Source organism: Oreochromis niloticus, linkage group LG8 (genome assembly GCF_001858045.2).
Source record: "Oreochromis niloticus isolate F11D_XX linkage group LG8, O_niloticus_UMD_NMBU, whole genome shotgun sequence".
NCBI classification, from domain to species: Eukaryota; Metazoa; Chordata; class Actinopteri; order Cichliformes; family Cichlidae; genus Oreochromis; species Oreochromis niloticus.
The window spans coordinates 15,073,701-15,100,340 of NC_031973.2; the positions used below are offsets into that span (position 1 = coordinate 15,073,701).

Sequence of the window (26,640 nt, forward strand, 5' to 3'; positions counted from 1 at the left end):
AGGAAAATATGGCAACTCTCAGGGTGATCGACCTTTCTTTTAAAGTGCCTTACACTCTTTTTCTTATTACAGTTTTTTAAAAGTCTCCCAATTGAGATTTTGGATGATACTTATTGTTTTTTTATGTTTTATTTCTGCAAAGGTTTGTAACTTTTATGGAAAATTAAAGTCATGTTAATAATAATAATAATTAAAAACAGACTATTAACTCCAAATCTGCTCCAGGCTGCAGGATCTTCTGTCACTGACAGTCACCAAGTTGATCTGCAGAGTTTTTGTACAAAAAAAAGAAATAAAGTGAAAATGAATGGAAGCATATTCAGTTTTTATCTAACTCTAGGTGTAAGTGGTGTTTCTATCCCGTGTCGAGCTTCTTCTTGTACCGCAACCTGGACAAATTTAATGTGAAATTGGAGCTAATAAATGAATAAAAAATAAATAAAATCCCTGCAATAAATAGAAATATTACAGTGTATACACTCACTGAAGGTACTTAGTCTGCTGCACCAGACACTAGACAGGCCAATGTGTTAACATTATGAGGAAGATGAATGCCGTGGCAGCCTGTACCTGTCAGGCTTAGTCTCACAGAGGCATCATCAAAATGCAAAAGCCACTCATAACTGTGGCAGTCTGCATTGCAGTGATAGGTAATTACATTTCTGACAGGTTGATCACCTGTCATCATGTGATGACGTCACTGTTTCTGACAATGACGCCCAGTGTGTATTCTTGACATTTAACAAATGTCTGGAACTTTTTCCCCCCTTCATAAAACAATTGCAGTGCCCTTTTGAAATCTTTTGTCATTCAGATCCTGTCTTCTTCTTCCTCTTCTTACCTACTTTTGCAGGCTTATTGCTGGATTCATTAGCAGTGTATCATCACAGCTAGGTTAGCAGAAATGTGTATTTCATGACCCACATGAGAAGATATGCATGAGAGAATTACAGTAACGTGATCAAATATTGCTCACCAGGGCAATGCAGTCATCAAAACCACCCCTTTCTCCTTCATTTAGGATTGCGTTTTAATGTCATTGCAGTTTTTTTAATTGGGACTGAACCCTCTCATACTTCATTCTAAAAGTAGTAACAATACTCCCCTTGTAAGGACTTTGAAGTAAATTAATCCTAATTACAGACTATGCTACAAAGAAGGGTCATGCAGTACAAGGCTAAGTGGCAATTGTCACCATCGGTCAGCTGTACAAGACGTGTTTAATCAGCACCCTCATTTGCGACTTTCAATTTAAAACAAATTAAAAAAATGAGCTCTGAAGAGGCAAAACCATGTGACAAATGTGCAGGTTATGCACAATAATATGCTAACTGGAATGCACACGCAGAAAAAGATTTGTATTTGTGCTTGTGGTCATTTTTGCAGTTTACTTCAAAGTCTGTTGTTTTAAAACCCCTTGCAGTCTAATATTGAAACGGCAGCCATTTTTCACATTTTTAATAGCAGATCACTTTGTGGTGTAGCAACAGTTCATCATGGTTGTGTTATTAACAAGTGTTGTGTTGTGGTGTGTCTTTCTTTAAACTTTACTAAATATTGAAAAAAAGAAACAGAAACATAAAAATAAATCGTATTTCCTCTTCAGGGTACCTGTCTGCAGCTGCAGGTCTGAGGGCATGGGTGACAGAGGGCAGGGTGGGGGCTGGAAGGTTCCTACAGGCCTCCTCCAACTCTTTCAGAGGGGAGCTCCTATCTGTCCACCTTCCCACCTCTTCTCTGTCCCCTTCAGCCTGGAAGCTTTACCTCCTCAGGAACTGGAAGATCCACAAATGAGTTCCAGACACAGAGAGACTTGCACCGACTACTTCTTAACTTGGAGAATTTCTCTTTTCATAAGGTGTTTTCAGTGATGGTCTCGTGCATTGTCGGGTTCTGAGATTCCCTCCTGTCAAAGTCTTGAAGGAGTCCGATCCTACCCTGTGTTAAATGAGCAAGTGAAGGACAGGATTCAGTCCAGGCTCTGTTACTGGGTTAGGTGACAGGTAATGAGCCCCTTTTGCTTGGCAGGAGATTGGCGAGCCCACCCATTGTCATCCAAGAGCTGTGATGGTCGTGGGCTGGTAGCTCAGCTCCTCTTGGGGCAGCTGTTTTTATTGAAGTCCGCTGGGACATGAAATGGCAAACTGTCCCTCATATTTCAAATAAATAAGAGAGGAGAAAAAAGATTCCTGAGTCACATTCAGAGAATAATGCTGGCTTTGATGGTTGCTAAATTGCCATTGGATTTATTGAAATAGTAAAACACAAACTATTTGGAGTATTTATTTTCCCTTTTCAAGGACTATTAAATCTCCACAAGTGACTACGCGGCTTGTGCACTAGCATAATTGAATAAATCTTTTGTACAGTATGTTTAAAATAAACAAGTAAAATCCCCACTTTGCTAGTAAATGTTAAAATGGACGAAGAGATGTAGGAGATTGTTGTTGCTTCCTCAGGTATGGGCTCATTTGGTTGAGGGCATTGTGAAGGAGGCTGACAAGCTGGCTTGTTTGGTTCTTTTCCTACTGTTCCAGTTTCACAGTACTGTAAGAGCACATTTCGGGGCAGTGCAGATGAGCAAAGCTCACAGAAAGACGCAGCAAATGTGAGGATAAAGAATTGGAGGCTTCTATTCTATTTAAATGTCGTAAAAATGGAAGCAGTTTATCGGACACTACCGTATTTGCCCTAAAAATGTCAATATATGAGGAGCGTTTTAAGGCGGTGTAGGCACACACTATTATATTCTGCAAATGCAAATGTGGAGCAACTTCTCACTGTTTTGGTAAAGTTGTCCTGTGTTGGTTTAAAATGTTGCAACACTGCCTCCATCATTTGATGATTTTGTGGCTGTATCTCTGAGGATGATCTGCTTTGTTATACAGAGTATCTTATTGCTCACATCATTGTGCACAAATATCAACCATCTCTCCTTGTCAGCCAAATTGAACAGTTTAAAAAGTTAAAAATGTGTGTATATATATATGTATATATGCATATATCATGTAATTTAAACATGAAGTATTGCATTATAGCGTGGATACAATGGTATCACCAGAACTGTTAACCATTTTTTGCGCATCAGTTAGCTTTCTGAATATTTACATTGTTAAATGCAAAACTGGTGGAGCCCAAAACATAGTTACAAATTTAGCCAGACATTCATTACTTTAAAGATGGAAACATTTCCTCTGTTGGACCTGATTATAATTGAGTATTTCCTGCAAATTCCTACATCATTTTATTGGTACAATGATGGTTATAGCGCTAAGATCCTTTGGAGAACATCCCGGTCTTCTTCAAACAACGTTTTGCACTTTTTGTTTTCCTTTTGCTGTCGTCATCAATGTTTTTGTGTTACTGTCTAATTAGTGACAGCGACTTGATTGTTATGGTTAGAACTGCTTCTGTCTCGTTATGTCGTTGTATTTATTGCTTTCAATTTCAGCCCAGTCACAAATTTAGTTTTAAAGAAAGCACAAGTATATTTTGGGGGAGTTTTTTGTCAGACTTATAAGTATGTACTCGGTGTTCCCCACACAGAATTGAATGTTCGTAATGCAATTGATTGGTTTTTCTTTAATTTATTGGTCTGGACTTACTGTCCTTGATTTTAAGAGCAGCATCTTTATAGATATTTAATGTAAGTAAAGACTAGATTTTTTTTCCTTTCTTCTGCACATCTAAATCTACATTCAAAATTCATTTGGTGCCACTTTTCTCTCTTTTAATAAGTGACATTTCAATATTTTAGGACTAATAGTAACTTTTATTTTACTTACTCCCATTTGGTTAATGACGTTACCAAATATACATAAAAAATTAATAACATTAAGATGTAAAACGACATGATACATCTTGATTATTACACAAAAAGGAGCCGTGACACAAAATCAAGTCCATCATCAAGACTCAAGAACACAGACCTCTGCTGTATTATGGAAGTTTTAATTCTCCATTGAAATTTTCACTCAGAAAAATCACTTTTGAGTCTCTTAATTGAAAGCTGTTTCAATTCATTCCTGCTAACTCAGTTTTAGGCTTAATATAAATCCTACTTTTATAAAAACGGAATCATTTTTTTTACCAATATTCCAGAATACAAAAAATTTAACAAACTAGAATTATTTGTTTAAAGAAGCTTAAAAACCTTTCAAAAATGCTTAATGCCAAGTAATGAGTTATAATTTTAGTGCAATAGTGAAGATCTGTTCATCTTTTTAATACCTACAAACGACTGACATGTTCCACTTTAACTCATACTTTCAACTTGTGACCGTCAATTAATGGGTTAAATTTGACCTGATTAATATTAATCACATGCACGGATTATGTTTTGTTGGGATTAAGGAAGTAGGGTGGGACCTAAGGCTTATGATATTTAAGGTAGATGAGACTGTGATCCCAGAAACCACAACTCTATATCGGTGATAATTAAGCTGAAATCCTTTAATCCAGTCAGGCTTTTGTTACTCTAACGGTTTCTAATTTAAACTTTGGATAAAAAAAAGCCATTACGCAAAGCAAAACCTAATCTTTCACGAAATGGTCATTACAACTACATGCCTGGATGAAAGCGATATCAGCTCTAATAAGCGTGTGAAATCCACAGTGATTCCACACAGGAAGGGACATTTTCAGTTTTAAATCTGTGAGTTATAACACCACCACATCTTGTTTCCTTTTTTTCTCTAACCTCTAGACCTCGTTTCTGAATGTAACAGTTCTTAACCTGAGACAAATATGTGTTTGAAGTTATTTATTTGAATGTGAAGCCCTGGTTGGCATTTGTGTTGTTTATGCGTAAGTTCCTGTAAGTAGTTATTAGTGTTTATTTATTTCAGTATGTGAGAGGGTGAACTCTACTGCCCTGACTTTACTCAAACTTATTTAGATATGTAAAGAAATATTTTACTGTAAAATATTTAGTGTATTATTCATACTTATGGCATGTTATTCTGCAGTATGCAGCATTTTATTTTCCATAACTGTGGACTAAATCTGACAATTTGAGACTTTATTTTACATTTTGGTGTATTCATTATATCCACGTGTATGCTGTCAAGCTATGTTTTCATTGTTAGCACTTTCCATAAGCGGTCCACTATACACTTTAACATCCGCTCTCTGTGTTATGCCATGACTGTCAAGTGAACATTTGTCTATTTACTTGAATCTTTAAATGGATGGTAATCGGTGGATTTTGTTGGGTTTTTTTGTCATATGAATCACAATAAAAATGGGAAATACTTTGATCTCTTTCTTATGTCCAGAGGATGACGTATCCATGATTTATAGAAACTGTTAAGACCACGTGGCAATTTTCCACTCGATCATAATCCATCTTCAATGACGAGGGATGGGCACATTTCCGGATCTTATTTATACAGAATTTTCTCGTTGCATGGTAGAGATTTAGAGTTTCTAATCAGAGTTTACAGAGGATGGTCCAAAAAGCTGAAAATATCCAATGAGCAGCAGTTCTTTGAGCAAAAATGTGTTTTGATGCCAAAGGTTAGAAAAACGTGGCCGGACTGCTTGGAGTACCACTTATTGTAACTCTGTGCAGAAGAGCAGAATGTTACGGCAGCAGAAGACCACACTGGGCACTAGCTAGTTAGCTACTAGCTAGTCCAATCTTGTATCAGTGGTTCAGCCTGCTGGTGGTGATGTAATGATGTGGGTGATATTTCCTAATATTCCCTTAGTAGGAATAACCTACCTGAGCATTGTTGCTGACCACATCCATCTTTTTATGACCCCAGTGTGCCCATCTGTCCGACTGTGTGATGCTATCGTGTCAATATGGACCAAGGTTTCCAGCACCTTGTTTAATCCATACCATGAAGAATTAAAGCAGCTTTGATAGAAACCCAGGTCCAACCCAGTAATGGCAAAGTGTACAAAATAAAATGGCCTGTGAGAGTTTAAAGCCAGCTTCTTTGTAACCTGTCAGAGTCATAATATTTTGAGCATTTATAATGAAGCAAACATGATGACTCACTTTGTTTTTGGGATGAAATGTTCTGTCTCACAATGTTCCAGCTACTAATCAAATCTCTGGTGCCTGTGTCAGAGCTTAATGAGCCACGTTCAGCCTGTCTTCTCCAGTAAAACAGTGGCCTCCGGAATCGGTGACAATTTTAACAATCAATTTTGTTGAATCAGTGTTAGCCGCTCAGATGTGTCCTTCCTTCCAGAAACTGTTTAAAATATGACTCTGGTACACTCCACTAATTCCAGGTAATAAGGAGCACCCGGTTTCAAATATCACCACCCGTACTGCACCCTCTGTTGATTTCCTTAATGCAAAATTATGTGGTCATCCAATTAAAGGTGAAAGTTTTAAACCCTGGTAATTCTGGAGCTTAATGATCCCAGTCTTTCAAGACTTCAAATAAAACTGTATGCGGTTCACAATTAAAAAGTTTCCTCCAACCTTATTGTGAGCAACTTTGATAAAGGAGAAGGCTTCATGTGCCAAGTTAAGTAGATTTCTTATGGTAGTGTGGAATTATAATTAAAAGGAATCTCTTCTTTCAGTATCTTCTGATCAATATCAGTTTAAATAAAATTTAATTAACTATTAATGGCGCAGAAGAAGTAGACTTTTTTTTTTTTGTTCATGAAATTAAAGCTTTGGTTTTACATTTTTGGAAATATGTTCCTTCTTGCAAGAGAAGATCAATAAGAGAAAAGGCATGAAGACTGGAAACTGCATCCATGAACTTCAGTAATTAGCATGTTGCATCTTTTTAAAAAATTTTTTTTATCATTTATTGAATTCATTTATAAAGTATGTAAAATTGACAAGTTTGGGACAGAGCTGTGACTTTTTTTACTGCTGCTAAGCAGGAAGGAGGCATATCTGTCTTTTTTTCATATTTATTAGACAGGCGTGAAAGTGATATTGATCTTGTTTAAGCAAGAATAAAATTAACTCTTATTTTATGTCCTTTTTTAAGGGCTAATTTTAAATAAAATCATTAAAAACTCTTTAAAGTATGTTAAAGTTGCTGTATAATCATCTTTCCTCACAATAAGGTTTCTTGTGAGTTTGCATCGACCTCTGAACCCCAAATCTCCACCACAACCTCGTTAACCGTCCCTCAGAGTGACAGCTTTAGCCAAGCTTAAAATGAACTCTAGCTGTTTCATTTGGCTTGATTCTCCTGCTTTCTTAATGTTGTGGAGATGCTGTGCTTAGCTTGTAGGTGCATCTTCAAATGGGAACTACAGCTTTTAAGACCTAACCAACAGTTCTTATCACCATAATATCCTGTTCACTAGCTTTCAAGCCAAAAATTAAAACAACTGCAGCAACACTTCTTTGAAATACTTGAGTCTGGTTTCCAAATCAAGGAATGCCCATAGTCTGTATACAAAGGATGGATGCAGAACCAATGCTGCCAACCGTAGCATTAGCTTTTCGGCTAATAAAATCCTAGAATGTATCGAATAAGCTGTACCAAACAGTGGGATGTATTGTTTTTTTAGAAGTTCCAATAAAAATATTCCAAAAAGCACCAACCCCATAAAATCAGGTAACAGGTATTCACTACAAGACAAGGCTGTAATTTTCATATCTCAAATTGCGAATTTAACATATCACTCTACAGGGAGTGAAGCTAGGCTGAAGTGCCTGTTGGCAAAAAGCAGAGGTTTTGACTTTACAAGCACAGCTTCTACCTAATTTACTGAAATATGCCGTTTTAGTAACTGTTCTGAAATTCGGTTATCCAAATGATTCTAGGCCGGTTGCCCGTACAACAGCAGTGATGAAAATCCTTGTAAAATTAGTTAAGACGGAGCTTTTAAGGAAAACTGAGCATGTGCTTTAACCCCTATGCAGTTTGCTCGTCTCTTTCAGTGCGCCCCCAGGGCAGCTGTGGCTACAATGTAGCTTGCCATCACCAGTGCGTGAATGTGTGTGTGTGTGTGTGTGTGTGTGAATGGGTGGATGACTGAATGTAGTGTAAAGCGCTTTGGGTTCCTTAGGGACTAAGTAAAGCACTATACAAATACAGGCCATTTACCATTTAGGCCATTTACCAAAGAGAAGAGTAGACAACGCCACTGTGAGCTTATTGAACCTAATTATCAAAAATGTTAAAATAAAATATTGTTGATTTTTATTTGGCCTTCAATACAATTAAATTCCCTATTTTAATATGAAAATCTTGAGGATCTGAAACCTATTTGATCAAGTCTGCTCCTTGACTCGCTCCACAGAAACAAATATATGTCAAAGGCTTTCAAACCTGTGCACACTGGACCAACGGTGTGTTGCTGCAAGTCCTACTGGTACACTGCAGAAGGTGTATGGAATAATCAAGGTGTAGTCCCAACAAAGTCTTCACCTAAAATCAGCAGCTAGATAGTTAAATCTTGTTCCAACAGGACCATGATACCAAACACACTTAACTAATTTTGGAATGAATAAAGCAGGCTAACATTAATCTTCTGAAATAGCCTCCCCAAAGCCTCAACCTCAACTCTATTGAAAATTTGCGGACTACGCTTAAAAGCCGTGTCCGTGACAGGAAACCAAACAATTTAAAAAGAAGGGTGTTGAAGTTCAACCTTGGCTCCTGTTTTTCAGCCTTCAAGGTTGCAGCTTGGGGTTTAGCAGCATATCATCAAGTTAGCCAAACTCCACATTTCAATGGCTGGAATTTTATTTGGATAAAGTCTGCTAAGCAACTTTACAAGGATAAAAAGGCAAGTGTGAACAATACACGACTTCATGTGTTAATGAAACATGTCAGGCAAATTCAAGATGAGTTGCATCAGTAGTTGTAATACTGAATGAGTCACTCAGTTCCATACAGACACCAGTCGCTTAAAGGGCCATTAAAAAGTTCACGCACCTTTACCTCTGCTATCAAAGTAGAAATATAAGTCCTGTCAGTCTAGGTCCAGTTTTCTAAAGGTGTTGCAGCTCTGAAATCAGTTTCAGGGGAGAAGGTACAAAAGTGACATTTAATAAGTAATCCAAATAACCAATTAAACGCCAATGAATTTGTTCTATTTTTGCTTCAAATATATTTCCATCACTTCTCTGAATGCAAATAAAATAAATTAAGTTCTACTAGCTGATATGTGAGGAATCTTCCATCACAGACAACAGAGTAGCAAATCCTGTAATTAGATTTCTTCTAATTGACCTGGAGCATCCCTGTTAGTTCCACAACTAATGAACAGGAATCATGTCTGAATGTTTCAGTGATCTTGGCAATATGGAACGAGCACAGTGGCGTAGCGTTCAGTCAGAGTTTGGTCATGGGTATGTGAAGGCTGTTCCACGGCCCCATCCATAACTCCTCCTCGTCCGACTGCGTTCTGTCACTCGGGCACTCCAGCGGCTCTCTGATGACGAGTCCGTCCGTGTCGTCGTTACTGCCGTCTACCTTGGACTCTCTCTCGGCTTCTTCCGACTCGTTTCTCTCCGCTGTGCTCTGGGGCTGCTCCGTGCCTTCCTGCACCGCTTTGAGCAGGTTCGATTTCGACGCCGCGCTTTCCAGGCCTGCGTTGCTGGTGCCGGTTGACCCTAAAGAAACGCTGGATTGTTGCGTGTTGAACACATTCAGCGTTTTGCTGTCAGGGTTGGAGAAAGAGGACGTGGTTGTTGTGGTGGCAACCGTCCCCGAGCTCTGGAAGGTGCGGAGTGTTTTGCACCCGCCATCCGGCGTCGTTGTGAAGCTGTTCAGGGGAACTCTTTCTTCCAGCGTGGCAGCCATTTTGTCTAGTTTTTTAAAGTGCTTTGCCAGCCTTGAGCTGAAGATAGGAGAGGGGAGTTTGAGATTGTTGTTCGTAGTGGTGGTTTGCGTGGGCCCTGTGGTGTTTACTGAGCGTCGGGTGCGGATGATGGAGCCATTCTGGGCCACGTAGATGCTCCCATTAACGTTGACTTGGCTGTTGTGGGTGGAGGACAAGCGCCCACGTTGGGTTTCTGGCGCGCTTTCCTCACCCGTGGAGCTGGTCTCGTACTCTCGGTCAAACACCAACTTGACCCGACGTTTTCTGCTGCCCTGCTGAGAGAAACACATCAATAATGTGACTTTAAACTGCTGACCTTGAGAGTTTCATTGAGGCAAGAGAAATGAATCGTAAAAGTGATGATACAAAGCACAAAAATTGAACATCTGCTGTCTTCTGCAAAGTGCTTTTTCGATAATGCCTCAAAACTCCTTCGGTGAACTGTACTGAGTAGTTACCCTGATGATGTATTGTGGTGTGCACTGGGGAACTTCACACAGTTCACACATCTACTCACAAAAGGCCATCGAAAGTTTAAAACTGAAATTAAAGGCATTTTGGAGGATAATGCACTCCTTCTTCCTTCTCTCACTGGCAGTAAGTGCCTCTGTGGTGTCTACATTGAGGGGGTGTCAAAAGCTAGTGTACTTCCTCTGCCAGTCCCCAAGCCTGGATAAATAGGAGGGCTTTCTCAGGAAGAACTCAAGTCTGTTTACCCATCTGCTGTAGCAAACCCTTGGGAAATAGGTGCGTTTAGTTGCACCAGCAGCTTTGCAAGGCTGTATAAAAGGTTGACAGGGCGATGGCGTATCTCTAATCTTTTTCAAAAATAAAGATCGACTATGTTTGACCCACATAAGTATTCTTGATTTATGATTTTAAGCTTCATTTCCAAGGTTTTGGTTAGATTTAGGCATACAAACTAGGGTTAAAGCCTTTCACGATATTAAACAGCTTTCTTTGCTAGCATTAGAGACTTACCGGTGATGATATTAGCATCCATTTAACAAACAGTTATTCCCACAGTACATAGAGGTGTTACTACAAGTTGTAACAACCACTTGGGTCTCATTCCCAAGGCGTCAAAGCTGCTGGTGTCTTGCAGAGAAGCACAAGGAATCCAGTGGCATCCCTGCTGTGATGCATTCGGTGGCAATACTGGGGCAAAACTTAAAGATGTCTCGCTCCCAACTCATTATGTACAGTATGGGCGCTTGTAAAGAACGGCCTTGTTTTAACTTAAATAGTTTACGATGTCTGAAAATAAGCAGGAGGTAAAAGCAACAGCAAGAACTATTCGGCGAGTGAAAATCAAGCAAAACAAAAAGTGCAAAGTACAAAGCTTCCAAACAGGACATGGCCCGCTGGCTGACAGAGACACTGTGATTTATTTATGTGTTGCTTTTTAAAAAAGGACAGTTATCTCTCAGCATCCAGTGCTACCACTGCCAGTGCATCAAGGCAGCTACACCAAAGGACACCTTGTGTGTTTCTCTGTGACAGCAGCGGTATTTGACAGAATAGCACTGTGTGATGGGCTAGGAAGACGATGTGTTACAATATCAGCTTATGTAACTTGCACAGTGGCTTTCTGGGTGAATACAGTCTTTTAGGAAGAGATCCTAAGAAAAGCTGTGTATAATCTATAACTAATAATAAATGATTTGACTAATTTTGAACAATGAGGTAGCGTTTATGTTTAGGTTACATTGCATTCAGAGCTCCACAGCCAGAACTGGCCATGACGTTAACGCCATAACCGCATTAACGTGGCAAATCTCCATTAGCGAGTTAACGCGGATCGCCCCGTGCGTGGGGCTGCACGGCGCTAATGCGTCAGTGTTGCCAACTTAGCGACTTTGTCGCTATATTTAGCGAGTTTTCAGACCCCCTTAGCGACTTTTTTTCTGAAAAGCGACTAGCGACAAATCTGGCGACTTTTTCTGGTGTTATTGGAGTCTTATTTATGACGACTTTTTGACGTGAAAGCGCATATCGCTCCTACTCTCAACAAGCAGCGGGTGCTGCCGTGGGCACCTCGCCCGTGCCAAAGCGCTCATAGGCGGAGGATAGTCCTCACGCAGCTGCTATCATGTTAGGAGACATTCACCCCTATGCGTTCAAACTGCAAATGAATCGCGCATGAGCGAAGCTGCTGCTCCCGCACTGACTGTAACGCAGTCAATTCTTCTTTCAATGTTATGCTGTTTTGTGGATCACAAGGTTTAAAACTACTCATAAACACACACACAAAGTAACCCCACCAGAGTGCCGATTTTGGGTTACTTTTGCCAGTCCAAGCCCGGGTAAAGGAGCAGGGTTGGAATTGTGACATTAAAAAAAACAAAACAATAATTGCTAAAAGAAATTTAATTTGTAGTTCTAAATAAATTCTAAATGCATTTAGGACGTTTTTTACTCACTTTATGTCTCTTCCATGATGTTATTTCTCTCTCCAACAACGTAGGTTACATTTACATTAGCGTGACCAATTATGCAAATTAGGCGATGACGTCATTTAGTGACTTCTAGCGACTTTTAGGACAACCAATAGCGATTTTCCTTACTGAGGAGTTGGCAACACTGTAATGCGTTAGCGTGGTTAGCTTGTTAACGCATTAGCGCCGTGCAGCCCCACGCAGAAGGCCTTACATATTTCAGCAAGACAATGCTAAACCACATACTGCATCTATTACAAGAATATGGGTTTGTAAGAGTTGAGGTGCTGAACTTGCCTCCCTGCAATCCAGAGTTTTCCCCAACCGGGAAACATTTGGCACATAAGCAGCTAGCTTCACGTATCAGACAAGAAATGTCCAGAAACTGCTCTCCTCTGACTAAAAAAAGGGGTTAAAGTTGGGACTGTTGCTGCCATCAACTTTAAATTCTTCACACAACAGCCCAACGTTTATGGAATTGAGGTTGTATCTCAGTTGATATATGTATTTATAGGGAAATCAGGCTATCTACACCCAGGCTGAAGACATACCAAACCTCCTCTGGTCAGAAGACTCAACATTTCCATGTCATTGCAAAGATTTTCATTTAATTGCTGTTAAAATAAATGATTTTTCATTTTAAAGTCAGAAAATGAGCAACAATCAAAAAAGCACTTTGACTCACTGCAAATACAAAGACATGTCAGCAGTGTGACTCCGCAAGGAAGACTTTGGATCATCTAATAATGAGGTTTTTGTGTGTTTTTTTTAATAAAAGAATTTGAAAAGAGGAAATGATTTTGGAAATATAGAGGATGTTGGTCTTGGATGTAATCTTTTATAACACCAAACTAAATTATTTAAGTTTAATATAGTAGGTCAGGGTCAACACTGCTACATGTTCACACACACATACACACCATGTAACCCTTAAAGATTTTTTTTTAATTGTGTTTAACCTTCATTGTATAGAAGAAAGTATATGTTCTCCATTACAAAGAAAGCATCTTTTCTTCCTGCTGGTAAACGCTGCTGGAAGAGCTGACTGCTAGCAGAAGAATGAGCAAAGAAAGAGAAATGACTAATGAAAAAAGCTTGAGTAAACCTTAAGTGCAACAAAGAGAGGTCAGTAAATAATCTCTGAGCCGCAGCAGCAGGAGAGAAACAATCAGCTGGAAGTGGGAGCTTTCACAATCGGAAAACGAGACAAGTCGGCTCAGGGGAAAAAAACTGTAGATGTAAAGCAGACAAGCGCTTCACGAAGACGAGAGAAAGGCTGACTGGGAGGAAAAAGGGGGATTAAAGTTACAAGCCAAAGAAAGAAAGAAAAAAAGAAGAGAGACAGTCAGAGAGGGCAGCAGAGGACACGCCGACACTTTAAATTACAGTGGATGTAAATCACGCCAAACAGGAAAACACACAAAAAGAGAGAGATTAAAGTTATAAATTCCACTCAGGTAATGACTTCACTCTCAATCCAAGCATTTTCACCCAAGACCTTACTGAGTGGCAAAGAATTTAATCTCGGCTCAGCTGACTCCCAAATCCCCCTCTTCTTCATCTTCGGGATCTTCGCCTTCTTCCCCATTGTGGTCGCTGCTTTTCTCCTCCTCCTCGTCCTCTTCGCTGTCCTCCATGATTGGTGACAAGTCGTCTGAGCTGTCCGTCGGGCCTGAGCTGATGTCCGACTGGGTGTGACTGGAAGCTTGCCTGCTCGTTGACGGCTTTCCAAATGCAGCACTTTTTACCTCTTCTTCTTCTTCAGATTCCTCGCTCTCTTCTTCACTCTCTGGCTCTGTTGCTTCACGTGGAGGCCGTCTGGAAGTTTTGGGCCTGGAACTAGAAACGGTTGAACGCGAATGTCTAGAACTTTCCGAGTGCCTGCTGCTGTTTCTATCAGTCTCTTTGCCGCTCCTGTCTCGCCGTCTGCTGCTGTTTTCCCTTCTAAAGCTCCCTCTACTGCTTCTGCTTTTATGACTTCTCCTGCTGTTGCTGCTCACAGAACTATCACTAACTTTTCTTTTTGCCGGTTTTCTACTCATTTTTTTCCTTTCATCCTCCGTCTCAGACTCAGACCACTCTCTCTGCTCATCTTGGCTTTCCTCTTCCTTTCCGTTTCCTGAGTCGGACTCAGTTTTTTCTGTTTCTGTGTCATACTCGGCCTCGTCTGTTTCTGCCGGGACACCTAACGTGTGGCTGCTTGCGTCTGAGAAACTGAATTCCGACGGAGACTCTTTGCTGCCACTTCCTGTTTCCGAATCACTTTGAACACCGCCGCGAAATCTTTGTTCTTTTCTCCACCATCCCTCAATGGAGCTGTTCGGCTCTCCGAACTCCCACCTCCTCCCCTCGTCTCCTGTGGCTCCCTCAGACACTAAAGCAGAAACGCTCATATCTCCTATGGAGCCATACATCTTCCCTGTGTCCCAGCTTTCGCCGTTGCTCCACTGTCCACCTCCCACCCTGGCTGGTCCCTGGAGCCTTCTGGCTAGGGAGATAACACTGAGGGCCCCGTTCAGCTTTTGTTCCATTGCTGGGGGTTTGCTTGCTTCAGTGGACATCTGGAAATAACTCCCATCTATGACCATGCTGCCATCCCGGTTGAAAGACTGGCCAGAGGACAACAGTCCAGGGAGCCGTCCCCTGTGCTCTGGCCTGATGCCTCCTCCTCCTCCTCCAACTGCATTGTTTGAGCCGCCACCTCTGTTGCTTCTCCCCCATGTTTCCATTTCTCCTCTTCCTCCCCTCTCCCTCCTTATTTCTACTGCTTCATCTCTCCCTACTCTTTTATTTTCCCTCTTCCCTGCTCCCCCATTCTCAAACCCAGTTCTCACTCCTCCCGCTTTTCCCTCCTCCACTTTTTCTCCTCCCCTGCCTCCCTCCTCTATCGGTCCAATTCTGGCTTTGTTCCACGGAGGGTGAATGGCAGGAGGCTGTCCAGACTTTTTCCCCGCAGAGGACAGCGTCGTACTCACTCGCATCAAAGCCTTCAACCTGGTAGCCGCGCTCGAGCTCTTAGGTTTAGTGTTAGCAGTTGTACCACCTTCTTGTTTTTTGTCAACCTCAGTTCTCACGTGTCCGTGGGTCTTTCTCGGGGCTGGAGTAGGTTGAGCCTGAAGGTGGGAAGGGTGTGGAGCTAATTTGTCTCCTTGAACTTTTCTCCTCACCTGGTGCAATGATGACATTAGTCCAAAAACAAGTTAGATTACACTAACATTTGACCATAAAGACCTACTAACTACTAACTTTACAGCACGCTTGCAATATGAATAGTCACATAAAATGAACACATTTCATTATGTAGTACATTGTAACAAAAATAAAAAAGATGCACTGCAACCTTAAAAGGATAGCTGAACATTTATGATTAACAGACAGATCCCAAATAGCATCCACATTCAGGCCTAATCTGGGTTACTTTTAGCGCTCGCAAATATGGGCCAAACACACATTGCCATCTGAGATGAGAAGAGCCTGAATTAGGCTTTCTTTTTAGGATAGTGCTGTACAGTGTTTTTCTTTCTAGCTAATTCCTCCAGTTTCAATCCTTCTGCTTTCAGTCACTGTAAATCTTGAGCCACCCTTCATTTCTGATGTGCTGATTTATTGCATGTGCAAACATATGCAGGAATACGAGGGATTCTAATGATCCTAGGAGTCAATATGTGGTATGAACACCTTTATTCTTCAGCACAGCCTGAACTCTCTTAGGCAAGCTTTATTATAACTTATTTAAGTAGTCTTCAGGAATAGTTCTCCAGGCTGTGTCGAGGATATTTCAAAGCTCTTCTTTGGATGTTGGCTGCCCTTTGTTCTGTTCTCTGTCACGATGATCCCACACAGATTCTGTAATGTTAGGGTCCAGGCTCTAGGGAGGCCAGTCCATGACTTTTACTGCACTGGCAGAGTGTTCGGGATCTTTGTCATACAGAAAATTGAAGTTACTGCCAATCAGACATCCGTCCAAATGGTTTTTCAATAGTGGATCTAAATCTGACTTTTCCGACTTTCTGTTTTGACAAGATCCCCAACACCAGCGGTCCCCACCCTTTTTTGCGCCACGGACCGGTTTAATGTCAGACAATTTTTTCACGGACCAGCTCTGAAGTTGTGGCGGATAAATACAACCAAATAAAATCATATGACCAAGACAAAAACTGTGGTATTTTGTAAATATAATACTAAACGCGAATTCACCGTGTAATTGTGTAACTTTGTTAGCAGCGTCCTCCTGAAATGCGCCAACAACATTGAGAGTAACATCCTCCGCTCTCCACCTTAATGCTCTCTGGTCGCTATGGTAACACATAAATATTTCTTTCAAAATAAGACATACAACTACAACACGGGAAAAGACCCAGGGAAACCGAGTCAACAATAAAAACCCTGAAAACCATCAATTTCGCACCCGAGCCTCGACTCTCGCGGCCTGGTACCAAACGACTCACGGAACCGTAACGGTCCATGGCCCGGGGGTTGGGGACCGCTGCCCAACACCACCGGCTGAAATGCACCCGCAAACCATGACAGAGCATCCACTGTGTTTCACAGATGACTGTAGACGCTCACTGTTTCACTTTTCTCCTCTCCTCCCTGCCTCTGCCTCTATCATCTAATTTTAGGGTCAAATAGCCAAAACTTTAATCAAATTTTCAAATTTGGATTCATCACTCCAAAAGTCCTGTTGCCACTAATTGTCAATCTAGGTCTTGGAAAATTTGCTTCAAGCTTTTCTCCCAATTTTCTGACATAATAATGGCTTCTTGACAGGCACCGTTCCCTTGAGACATTTTAGCTCTTTGGGAATCACATTGTTGGTGCAAAATGACTAGTTTATGCCGACAAAACTGGGTAATTTGGGCATTTTTTGCTGAGGAAAACCAAAGAAAAAGGAATAAATTATGTGATTGTGCAACAGACTGATAGTAACAAAGAAGCTAAATATGCTATTTAAAATGAGCTTGTTGCTAAGGTCTGTGTGGACACTACACCAGTTCATCACTTGAGTTAAGTGTATTATTTATGCTTGAATGATTTATAGGTCGGTGTTAAACTCTTACTCTGAAAATCATCAGATACAAACACTGGACTGAACATGAGTAAAAAAGCAGCCAATGTCCAAAGAATATCTAAGTACTGCAGTTTAGCACAGTAGTGTTGAACTATTCCTTTAACCAATTCTCTACAGTTACACCAACTAACTGTGTAACTGTAGGTTCATTATTCTCTGGTTTTTGAGAATATCGTGAAAATCTTACAGACTCTGTTACCAGCCTGTATAATCTGCTCTCCAGCGTTTCCCTTTTGTATTCTAATTTTATATTTTCCTGCATTTACCTCTCCATCAGACTCCTGTGGGCTGTAGTAGTAGCTGCCGTCATCGTCAACAACGACTTCTCCATATTCATCATAGAGGCCAGAGGGCGAGATCAACTTCCTGCGGCTGCCGTACTGAGGAAGGTCGTACCTGGATAAAAAAATCAGAGGGAGGGGGGAAAATAGCAGGATGTTACACATAAGCTACAATCAATAAGCGCATATGCAGAGCAAAGTTGAACTTATACTGAGTTTTAAGTTATTATTTTGAGGTTTCTTTTTTATTGTTGGCTATATTAATAAGCAAACAGAATCCACTGTGCAGCCAATCAGAAGTAAAGACAGGAGAGAAAGCTGCTTACAGACAAAACTGACGAACTTGGCTAGTGCTTATTCGCAGACACTTACAGCGATAACACATAGGGCCACAGTGTGGTTCATGCCAATGATAAGCGGCGTCTAATGACTTGCCTAGGCAAAGCTGCCTTAATCACAAAAGGAGCATTTTGTTGCCAGGAGACATTTTGTTAGCAGAAAACACTGGAATCGATTTTCCCCCTTTTGTCTCTCTTTGTTGCCTGTTGCCGGGAGCGCTGCCTGACTCCATCGACCGAAAAAAACGTGTTGTGTATCACTACTTAGGCTCCGTGCCCTGCAGCAAGCAACTCGGGGAGCCAGTGGGTCAAAAAGCACATCTTTTCAAATGCCATTCTGAAAACAATATGTCCCAGTGTGATTAAAGTAACAAATGTGCTCCAAGTCCTTTGGCTTCATTTAGAGAGCTGTGCAGAAATGTTGCCCTGTGTAATCATTCTGCTTACAGTCAACTGGTGAGAAGTCGCCCTCCCATTACATTAAGTAGCAAAGTAATAAACAAATGGAAAAGGCACGTGGATGATGGGTGAGGGGGAGAGAAGAAGGAGGTAGAGGTGTGTTAAGAGATAAAAGGGAAAGAAGAAAGAATGAGTGAAAAATGGAGGGGGGTCAGAGCAGAAAGGCTGGGTAATACATAAAAAATGTCACATTTATAAGCCTAACAGTATGGCCCCTGAACGCTAAGGTAGTGTATCTTAACTGTTCTCTTTCACTCAATGATAGGATTTTAATTATTAAACTGCAGACTCAAACAGAAGTGTTCACACAGACATATTACTCAAAGGCAAGTCTCCTTCTTTCATCTGAGGAGTCTTTCCCCCTACTTTCCCCTCTGTCTTCAACTCTTGTCTTCCCTTCAATCGTTTCACCCTTTATCACTCCATCCCCCCACCTCCTGTGGCCACTAGGGGGCAGTAGTAACATGAGTCAGAGAAATGTCTTCTGCAGCATCAAGATACCAGCATCAGTCACTGCCAGCGCTTCATAGTATTTTTGTAGCTGTGTGTCAGAACCTAAATGGACCAAACTGGGTCACTGGTGGATCTCCAAATGGTAAATCATGAGTCAGTGTGTGATCTCATTTGTACACAGGTAGAACTGCAGGCTGTACGTGTTCACTAACTGAAAAAAAATAATGGTTGTCATCATATTTTGGACATGTTTGATAAAATTTGTTGAGATTTATGTAGATATGGAGGAAACAGTTTCTTAATAGGCATTTAAAACGTATTTGGAACCGGGGCTGTCCCTTACTGAAGGATTAATGCACGGAAGTGTTGGTTCTTCACTTAGTCCACCCATGCATCTAGTTGTAAGATGCTCTCGACCTTCTTACAACCACATGAAGCTAAAGCCTGCCAGACAATAGCAAGACATGGCATAGCCAATCACCACCTTTACAATGTGAAGAAGAATGAAATCTGTTAAAGGTTTGGTCTGAGTGGTAGTTGACCTTGGGTAATCATTGACTGCAAAGAATTTTTAAATTAATAAAAACAATCCTTCAATTAAAACGATGTTATTTCATCCCAGTACTTACAAAAATGGCTTTAATTCTTAAGCAGTTAATTAAATACTTTCGATAGACCCCTTGAATTAAAGCTGAAAGTCTGCACTTTAATCACAACCTGATTACTTGATTTAACTTTAACCGATTGCCTGTATAGTATGGAGACTTAAACCTGTTCATGTAACTGTCAGTGGGTCTCCAAATGCTAAAGCGTTAGAACGTAGGATGCTATAAACAAGTGTATAAAAGCTTTCCATGTACTTTACTCTTGTACTATATTGCATATTTTCTTTTTTCCAGGCTTGGTTCAAACTTCAAGGTATGTCAGAACTCTGTGAAGAGCATTAAAGAATTTAAAGGGTGATTTTTCTGCCATTGTATCTTCCCCTGACGAGGTCCATTTACTCTGACAGGATGGAAACATTATTGTCTTGCTGCTTCTTTAGATTGGATGTAGAGATGGAAAGAAAACAGTTCCTACAATAAAGTAAATGGATCATAATTTAAAAAATACAGAACCTTTCCATGAGACAGGACAGTTCTGTTGTGTTCAAGATCTCAGTCAAACCGGGCAATTCACACCTAAACCACACTCGGTGGACAGACTAGATCACAATGTGAATATGATTTTAGGGTTGAACTGTCACTTTAATACAACGTGCACCTAAAATAAGCTGGACATGACTTCAGCTAATCCATTTGTATTTTCTGCTCTCATTCAGCTAATCTTTCCACGTTTTCTATTGTCCTCACATTTCTTTTTATGTGGGTGCCCTAACTGAGCTCCTATCAGCTCCACGGCAGTCACACTGCTCAACACCCACACCAATAACAGTTTTGGAAAAGCGAGATTTAATCCCTTATTGCTCTGTAGCATTTATGGATTGAGTATTTCACTCTTGACTAGAGGGCAACATGAATTTGGCTCAGTTTGTTGTTTTTGTTGTTTTCCTTTTTTTTTTTTTAACACAGCATCAAAACATTAGACCTGCGCAACAAATGGTTCCAGTTTATATTCTGCATCTGTGTAAATCCAATCAGAATCATGCCAGCAGCAGATGGCTACATTCCCACATGCAGAGAAAATCCCATTTTGGCCTGATATTTTCAAGAAAGTTCAAAGCAAAGGTCAAAAGGTTGCCAACCAGGCTTTTGGAAGTGTATACTGTAAAACAAAAAAAAAGGATTTGTGGAAAAACAAAAATCAGGAATGAGAAATGTTAACCAAAGCCTGAGAACTGGTTCGGTATTTGCTGGCACGGACTGTTTACGCCTTTTATTTGCAAGTGAATGAAACAAAGTGATTAGATCTCAGTCCCACAGGGTCACAAAGTCTGATTTTCTGATCCGGTGTGCGTACAGAGTCAGACACGAGTTTGTGGATGTTGCTCTAAGCCACCAGCATCTGGCCTATTGTCTGCTTCCACGGCTGGCTGCCTGATTAGCTGCTACAGTATTGCAAAGCTAGGCAGAGAGAATTAGCTGTATGTGTGTACGCGTATGCTATGCACGTGTGTGCAAGAACGAGCGAGAGAGCATCTGAGTGATTGTAAGTGCGAGTGAATGAACGTGCTTGCCGTAAGAGAATTTGTGTGTGTGTTCTTCCACTGTGCGTTTATGAGTGTGCGTAGGTGGGTGTATAAAATCAAGTTCTCTGGAGTCTGCAGCTAAAATTATAAAAATTACACAATGCATCACAGATGGCAAGCTCTGTGTGTGAATAACACACACACACACAGATACAGGAGGGATGGATTTCGGGGAGTCTTCATGAGGCTTGCTCATGAACACTTTGACCTAAAGTGTGTGTTTTTTTTTATATACTGTATTCTTTTTACCTTCAAGCAACCCAAAACACACACTGAACAAAATCACCTTTCTGAAATCTCCTGACTTCCTGTAGTTTGAAGGATACACGAGCGGCGTAGTATGAGGCAGGTCGCCGGTGTCAACATTTCACAGTAGCCAACACACTGTGTGACTGATGCAATCAGCTTGATGTCAAAGCCGCTGCCACGTGGCTGACATGACACTCAGCTGGATAAAGCGAACACAGTGAGGTCCAGACTCACGCAGGAGGAAATGTGTTGTAAGGGACCCTTGCTATCAGTGCTAGCGGTCAAAGGTTGGAGATGGAACATAGCAGAGTTGGCCCGCATTCATTTCCTGGAGATTTTTTTTCTCCGCTGTGTATCACTGTTGGTAAATGCTGCATTGCTCTGTAACACCACAAACAGTAAAGTGCCAGGTAAAGATAAGAGCTGAAAGAAATCCGCTGCTACAGTTCTGTTCACGCTGCTATGAATGACTGCTGCTAAAACATGAGACCTACTGAATGTTTCTTTAATGAATTAAATGCCGTATTTGCAAGTTCAACATTGAAACTGACCGTGTGGTTACAATCATGATCATGGAAATAAAACCAGTAATTTTATCTGTATAAGCTCATTTTAAAGGTCGTTGCATTATGTTAGATTATTTCTGATTATATATCAACACAAACCTTTTGTGAGAAACATGAACTCTTCAATAACTCCTTTTTGTTCGTAATTACGCCGTGCTACTTCGCGGGTCTTGTTACTGTTAATTTGTAGTGCACTGATTTATGTTAATTCTACAGTTACAGTGAATGAACCTAGATATGCAGTTTTTAGAGGGTTTGTGGCAATTTCTGTTTGTAACCATGTAAAACACATCCAAGCAGTTATGTAACATAAAAAAACAATATACAGTACTTAACAAATTTATTAGACCTGTCATAAAAACAAGAAAAAGAAAACATTTCATATTTTTCAAAAACATATTTAAATCAAAAAAATTATTGAATTCTAGGAACTAAAATGTTTTTTACACCCCAATTTGAACGACATTGGACTTTCAAGCATTAAAACTAATTTTAATTAAACAAGTGAAATTTTTTTAAAAATAGTAATGTGCTTAACTATTATTTTTGCTTTTTTTTGCAAAAGAGCAACTTTGAATAATCATGTAAAACAACAATAATTATATTTTTGCATTCGAAATATGTTAATTAAAAAGCTTGAGGATATTGTTGAATTAATCATTACAGAAACATTAAACTTATTTAATTAATGCTGTTAATTTAGGGAAGCTGTTGCATAAACCTTGTGTTATGTTGGATGGCGGTCTAAAAAATTTGCACTCTACAGCATAGATGGTCACTATTAACTTATTGGACTAAGGAACAAGATTGTGCCAGTCGAGAGCGAACTGGGCTGTTTGTTCCAGAGACAATAAGCCACTGCTGCAAACACATCAAAAGCAAAATAAATTCTTTTTTTGTAATACAATCTGTGACGCTAACACAAAGCTAGCAGCCAGACACCCCCAGACTCACAATGATGCATAAGCTGATTTTAACCCAAGCCCAACCAAAGAGCCAAAGCTTGATTTTCAACGGGTGAAAGAGGCAGAGATGAACAGGACTGTAATGTCTCGTCACACTCCACACAGCAGAATCAGTGTAACCACAATATTTTTCTGTGATGTTATCTGAAGGTTGTTTTTCATCACCTCTGATATCAGATTTGTGGTAAAATTTAAATAGACTACTACTAAAAAAGATCTTCCATTTGTCCTTCTAATTAGATACAGAAAATATATAAGATTAAAAACTAACTTCCTACAGTAAATAGATTTTTACTTCCTATAGTAAATACGTAAAATAAGTAATTTCTTTAAAACAAGTAAAAAGTGTGTAATAGATTACTTTTATGAGTAACAACACTGCTTGATGACTGGTTGAGACATTTTGACACAACTGTCCAAAAATGCTAGAAATTTGTTTTTTTTTTATTAATTTTGAGTGAGGTCAAGTTAATAATTTAAAATTTATTTAAAAATTTGGCTTATATCCACCGAGATCTTAAAGGTCAACTTAATCAGTTAGTAGTCTAAAACTGAAAAAAAAAGGTAAAACTTAGAAACTGTGATTCTTACAAGTGTGGCCTGTTAACACATAGAAAGTACTGTATAAAGATTTAAAACATCATGTAACATTTGACCTCTGACCTCTCCTTCTAGGTCAATACATTGATCTGAAGGTCAGAGTTATAATAATGCTATATAGAGCTATTTAAAGCTCTATATTAGATATTAGAGCTATGTTCCTTACTGTCATTGTTTGTATTGACCACACATAGTCACATATGGGGAATGAGTTATAAGGATTCTAAACAACACATTACTTTGGACACGTACTCTTCTTCATTAAAATATTGTCAAGAGTAAGTGAACGAGCTGCCTAGTTAGGGATACACTTAAGTATAATATTATAAGTCAGCGGTCCCCAACCTTTTTTGCGCCACGGACCGGTTTATGCCTGACAATATTTTCACAGACCGGCAATAAGGTGTCGCGGATAAATACAACAAAATAAAACTAGTGCCGGTACCGAAAAAAAGAAGATTTATTCATAACACACGTGAAAAGACCCAGGAAAACCGAGTTAACGATAAAAACGATAACAAAATAACGCTGAAAACCGATAAAAACCCTGAAAACCATACATTTCACACCTGAGCCTCAACTCTCGCGGCCCGGTACCAAACGACTCACGGACCGGTACCGGTCCGAGGCCCGGGGGTTGGGGACCGCTGTTATAAGTTATTCACGTCCAGCTATTTGCAAATCAATACCTATTATCAATTACCCACTGCTACATAATGTTTGTGTAATCAAAGTAAAGATCTGCCATGCTACTCTCATCTGATTTTTGTGCTTAAAGACACGTAACCTTGATCATTAAAGCATAAAAAAGCACTGACTTAAAGGGATGGAGCCAGTGATATGTCTATACATAACAGACAACTTACCAAAGAACTGATTTTAAATCTTTAGGTTTGTAATTAGTAACAAAAACCCACCGTTTGTTCAAATTTTTGCACCAACAATGTGTTTCCTGAAGAGCTATTATTTGAAAACGTGACATATTTTCGCCAGGTGTGCAGTGAATCCTTAAAAATTTTATGAAAATGTGAGACAAAAAAAGAAATGGCAGGTCTAGAAAAAATATCTACAGCAGATGTGAACAGTATCTTAAAGTTCTGTCCTTAAAAAAAACGGAAAAAACTCAGCAAAGACCTGGCACAGGACCTAAAAAATGCATCTGGCCCTTCAGTTGATCATCTACTATTCACTGAAGCCTCATCAGAAATGGTCTCAGTGGAAGGGTGGCTGTCAAGAAGCCATTCTTAAGGAAGGGAAAGAACCAGAAAATGCTGAGCTATGCCAAATTACACAACAACTGGACTGAAAATCAGTGGCAACAGGTCTGATAAAGAGATGAATCCAAATTTCTGGTTCAGTTCATCATCAACTTGCCACTTCATTGGCAAAAGCTTCATTTTTCATGACAACGATGTCGAACACAATGCCAGTGCAGTGAAAGCATACCTGGAAGTTAAAACACATGATGGAACACAATCAGTCATGGATTGGCCTCCCCAGAGCCCGGACCTCAACATTATAGAAACAGTGTGGGATCATGTCATCAGAGAAGAGAACAAAAGGCAGCCAACATCCAAAGAAAAGCTCTGAATGTCTTGAAGAAGTCTGGAGAACTATTCCCGAAGACGACTTAAAGAACTTACAAGAAAGCTGTTTTCTTGTAATGAAGAGGGTTTGGACTGTGTTGAAGAATAAAGGTGATCATACCAAATATCGACTTTCAAGCTTGTTAGAATTGTTCAAACTCTGTTTTTCCTCATATGCTCTATTTCCATGCATATTTGCAAATGCAATAAATGACTGGACCTATTTAATTTTATTTTCCCAGCAAAATATAAAGAAATAAGAGATAGTTTAAGTCTTTTACACACAAACCTTTACTGTGTAACTAACTTGATTGATTTGTGGGGGGTTTTGTTGCTCTTTCCTCTTATCTTGTTCTGTATTTGTTTACTTGTGATTCCATTTATTTTTCCCTCACTCACTAACATCAGCTATTGAAAGTGAAGTCGTACAGCACCACCCTAAAACATGCAACATGCACACACATATTTGAATATTTATGTATTTCTTTTCCCTGTTATTGTTCAATGTCTTTTGTACGTCCTGTCTATTGTTGAAAAATAAAGCATGGAAAAGAAAGATGAGCTCTAAATAGCTTTTCTTTTGCTAACTGCATTATTTTAAATTTGATATTCTCAGGTTCATTGTTGCTGACTTTAGAGCTAATATGAATGTTTTCAAAGCCTGACCAAATTTACATGGAAAGAAAACACCAAAATGATAAAGGACGCGTGCAAAAACAAGCTGGGTATAACAAAGAAGTACAATTTGATGTGCGGCGACGTACTAACCCGTGGTCATAGTTGTAATAATCCTGTGTGTAGTAGTCATGGCCAGGATCGATGCCAGATTCCATTGATAGTTCCTGTTAGATTGACAGACCTTTGTTAGAAGCTTCCCACACACACACACACACACACGGATAATTTTATAGGACATGACTACACATACATACACACTCATAGTGATGACTTTGACTGCATTAAAACTTCCACAAACCCATACTCCAACAGACAGACGCCCATAGGGATTAAATAAGTACAGAAACAAGAGCGAGACTGAGTACCTCAGGTCGGAGCAGAGAAGGTCGGAGAAGTTGTTGCGTCTACCAGAGGGACAGAAAAGTGGTGAATGGAAATAAAAAACAAACAAAATGGAAGTATTTCAGTGCTGTCCCTCAGAAATGTGTACATCTATATTAGAAACATAAAATCGATAGTTGATGCCCCGCCATTCAGTTTCTCTAGAAAGCTCAGGATCCAATGTATGTATATGCTTTCATTTGATGTTATCTGTCAGATTGTAGGAACGTGGGAATGAGGTTTTATCAAGCAGCGGATATAACTTCTGAACTCAATTTAAGCTGAAATTGAGTTTGAAAATGCATGCACTGCACAAGTGACTGGATGACTCTTTATAGGACAGCAAGACCAATGACATGTATTTAACAATGGGGACGTGGCAGAAATGTCCAGGATGTCTAAAGAGCCAACTCTTTGGAATCTTGAAAGACTGGGTAAAGTTTTTAAACATATATTTAACTTCAAGACTTCCATGTACTGTAGTGGCCTTTTTAAATTATAACTTATAAAGCCAGTTATATGCACTGTGTACTGTAAATGCTCTTTCTTCTTGATAGCATCAAACAGAAAAAAAGATGGAAAGCAAACCAAGGCATAAATGTAAGTGAAAGCATGCAGACATGCA

At 39.8% G+C, this 26,640-nt stretch overlaps 2 protein-coding genes across 7 annotated transcripts in view; one reads left to right on the top strand and one right to left on the bottom strand.

Moving 5' to 3' along the window:
• Positions 1-5,258, top strand: part of plce1 (phospholipase C, epsilon 1) — a 78,633-nt gene extending 73,375 nt beyond the window's left edge. For all 4 annotated transcript variants that reach the window (XM_019362584.2, XM_013269438.3, XM_019362587.2 and 1 more), the window contains one exon: positions 1,607-5,258. The gene's annotated coding sequence lies outside the window, so the exon portion shown is untranslated. The remainder of the gene's footprint in view (positions 1-1,606) is intronic.
• Positions 5,259-8,565: 3,307 nt separating this feature from the next.
• Positions 8,566-26,640, bottom strand: part of LOC100711820 (protocadherin-15) — a 211,969-nt gene continuing 193,894 nt past the window's right edge. Inside the window, exons 37-41 of one of the 3 annotated variants that reach the window (XM_019362588.2) lie at positions 26,000-26,038; positions 25,725-25,798; positions 17,538-17,667; positions 15,176-15,367; positions 8,566-10,037 (exon numbers count right to left, since the gene is read on the bottom strand). In XM_019362588.2, coding sequence (XP_019218133.1) covers positions 9,273-10,037; positions 15,176-15,367; positions 17,538-17,667; positions 25,725-25,798; positions 26,000-26,038 — 1,200 coding nt within the window. In that variant the 3' untranslated portion in view covers positions 8,566-9,272. The remainder of the gene's footprint in view (positions 10,038-15,175; positions 15,368-17,537; positions 17,668-25,724; positions 25,799-25,999; positions 26,039-26,640) is intronic. The other 2 variants (XM_019362590.2, XM_019362589.2) reach the window with 2 other exon arrangements.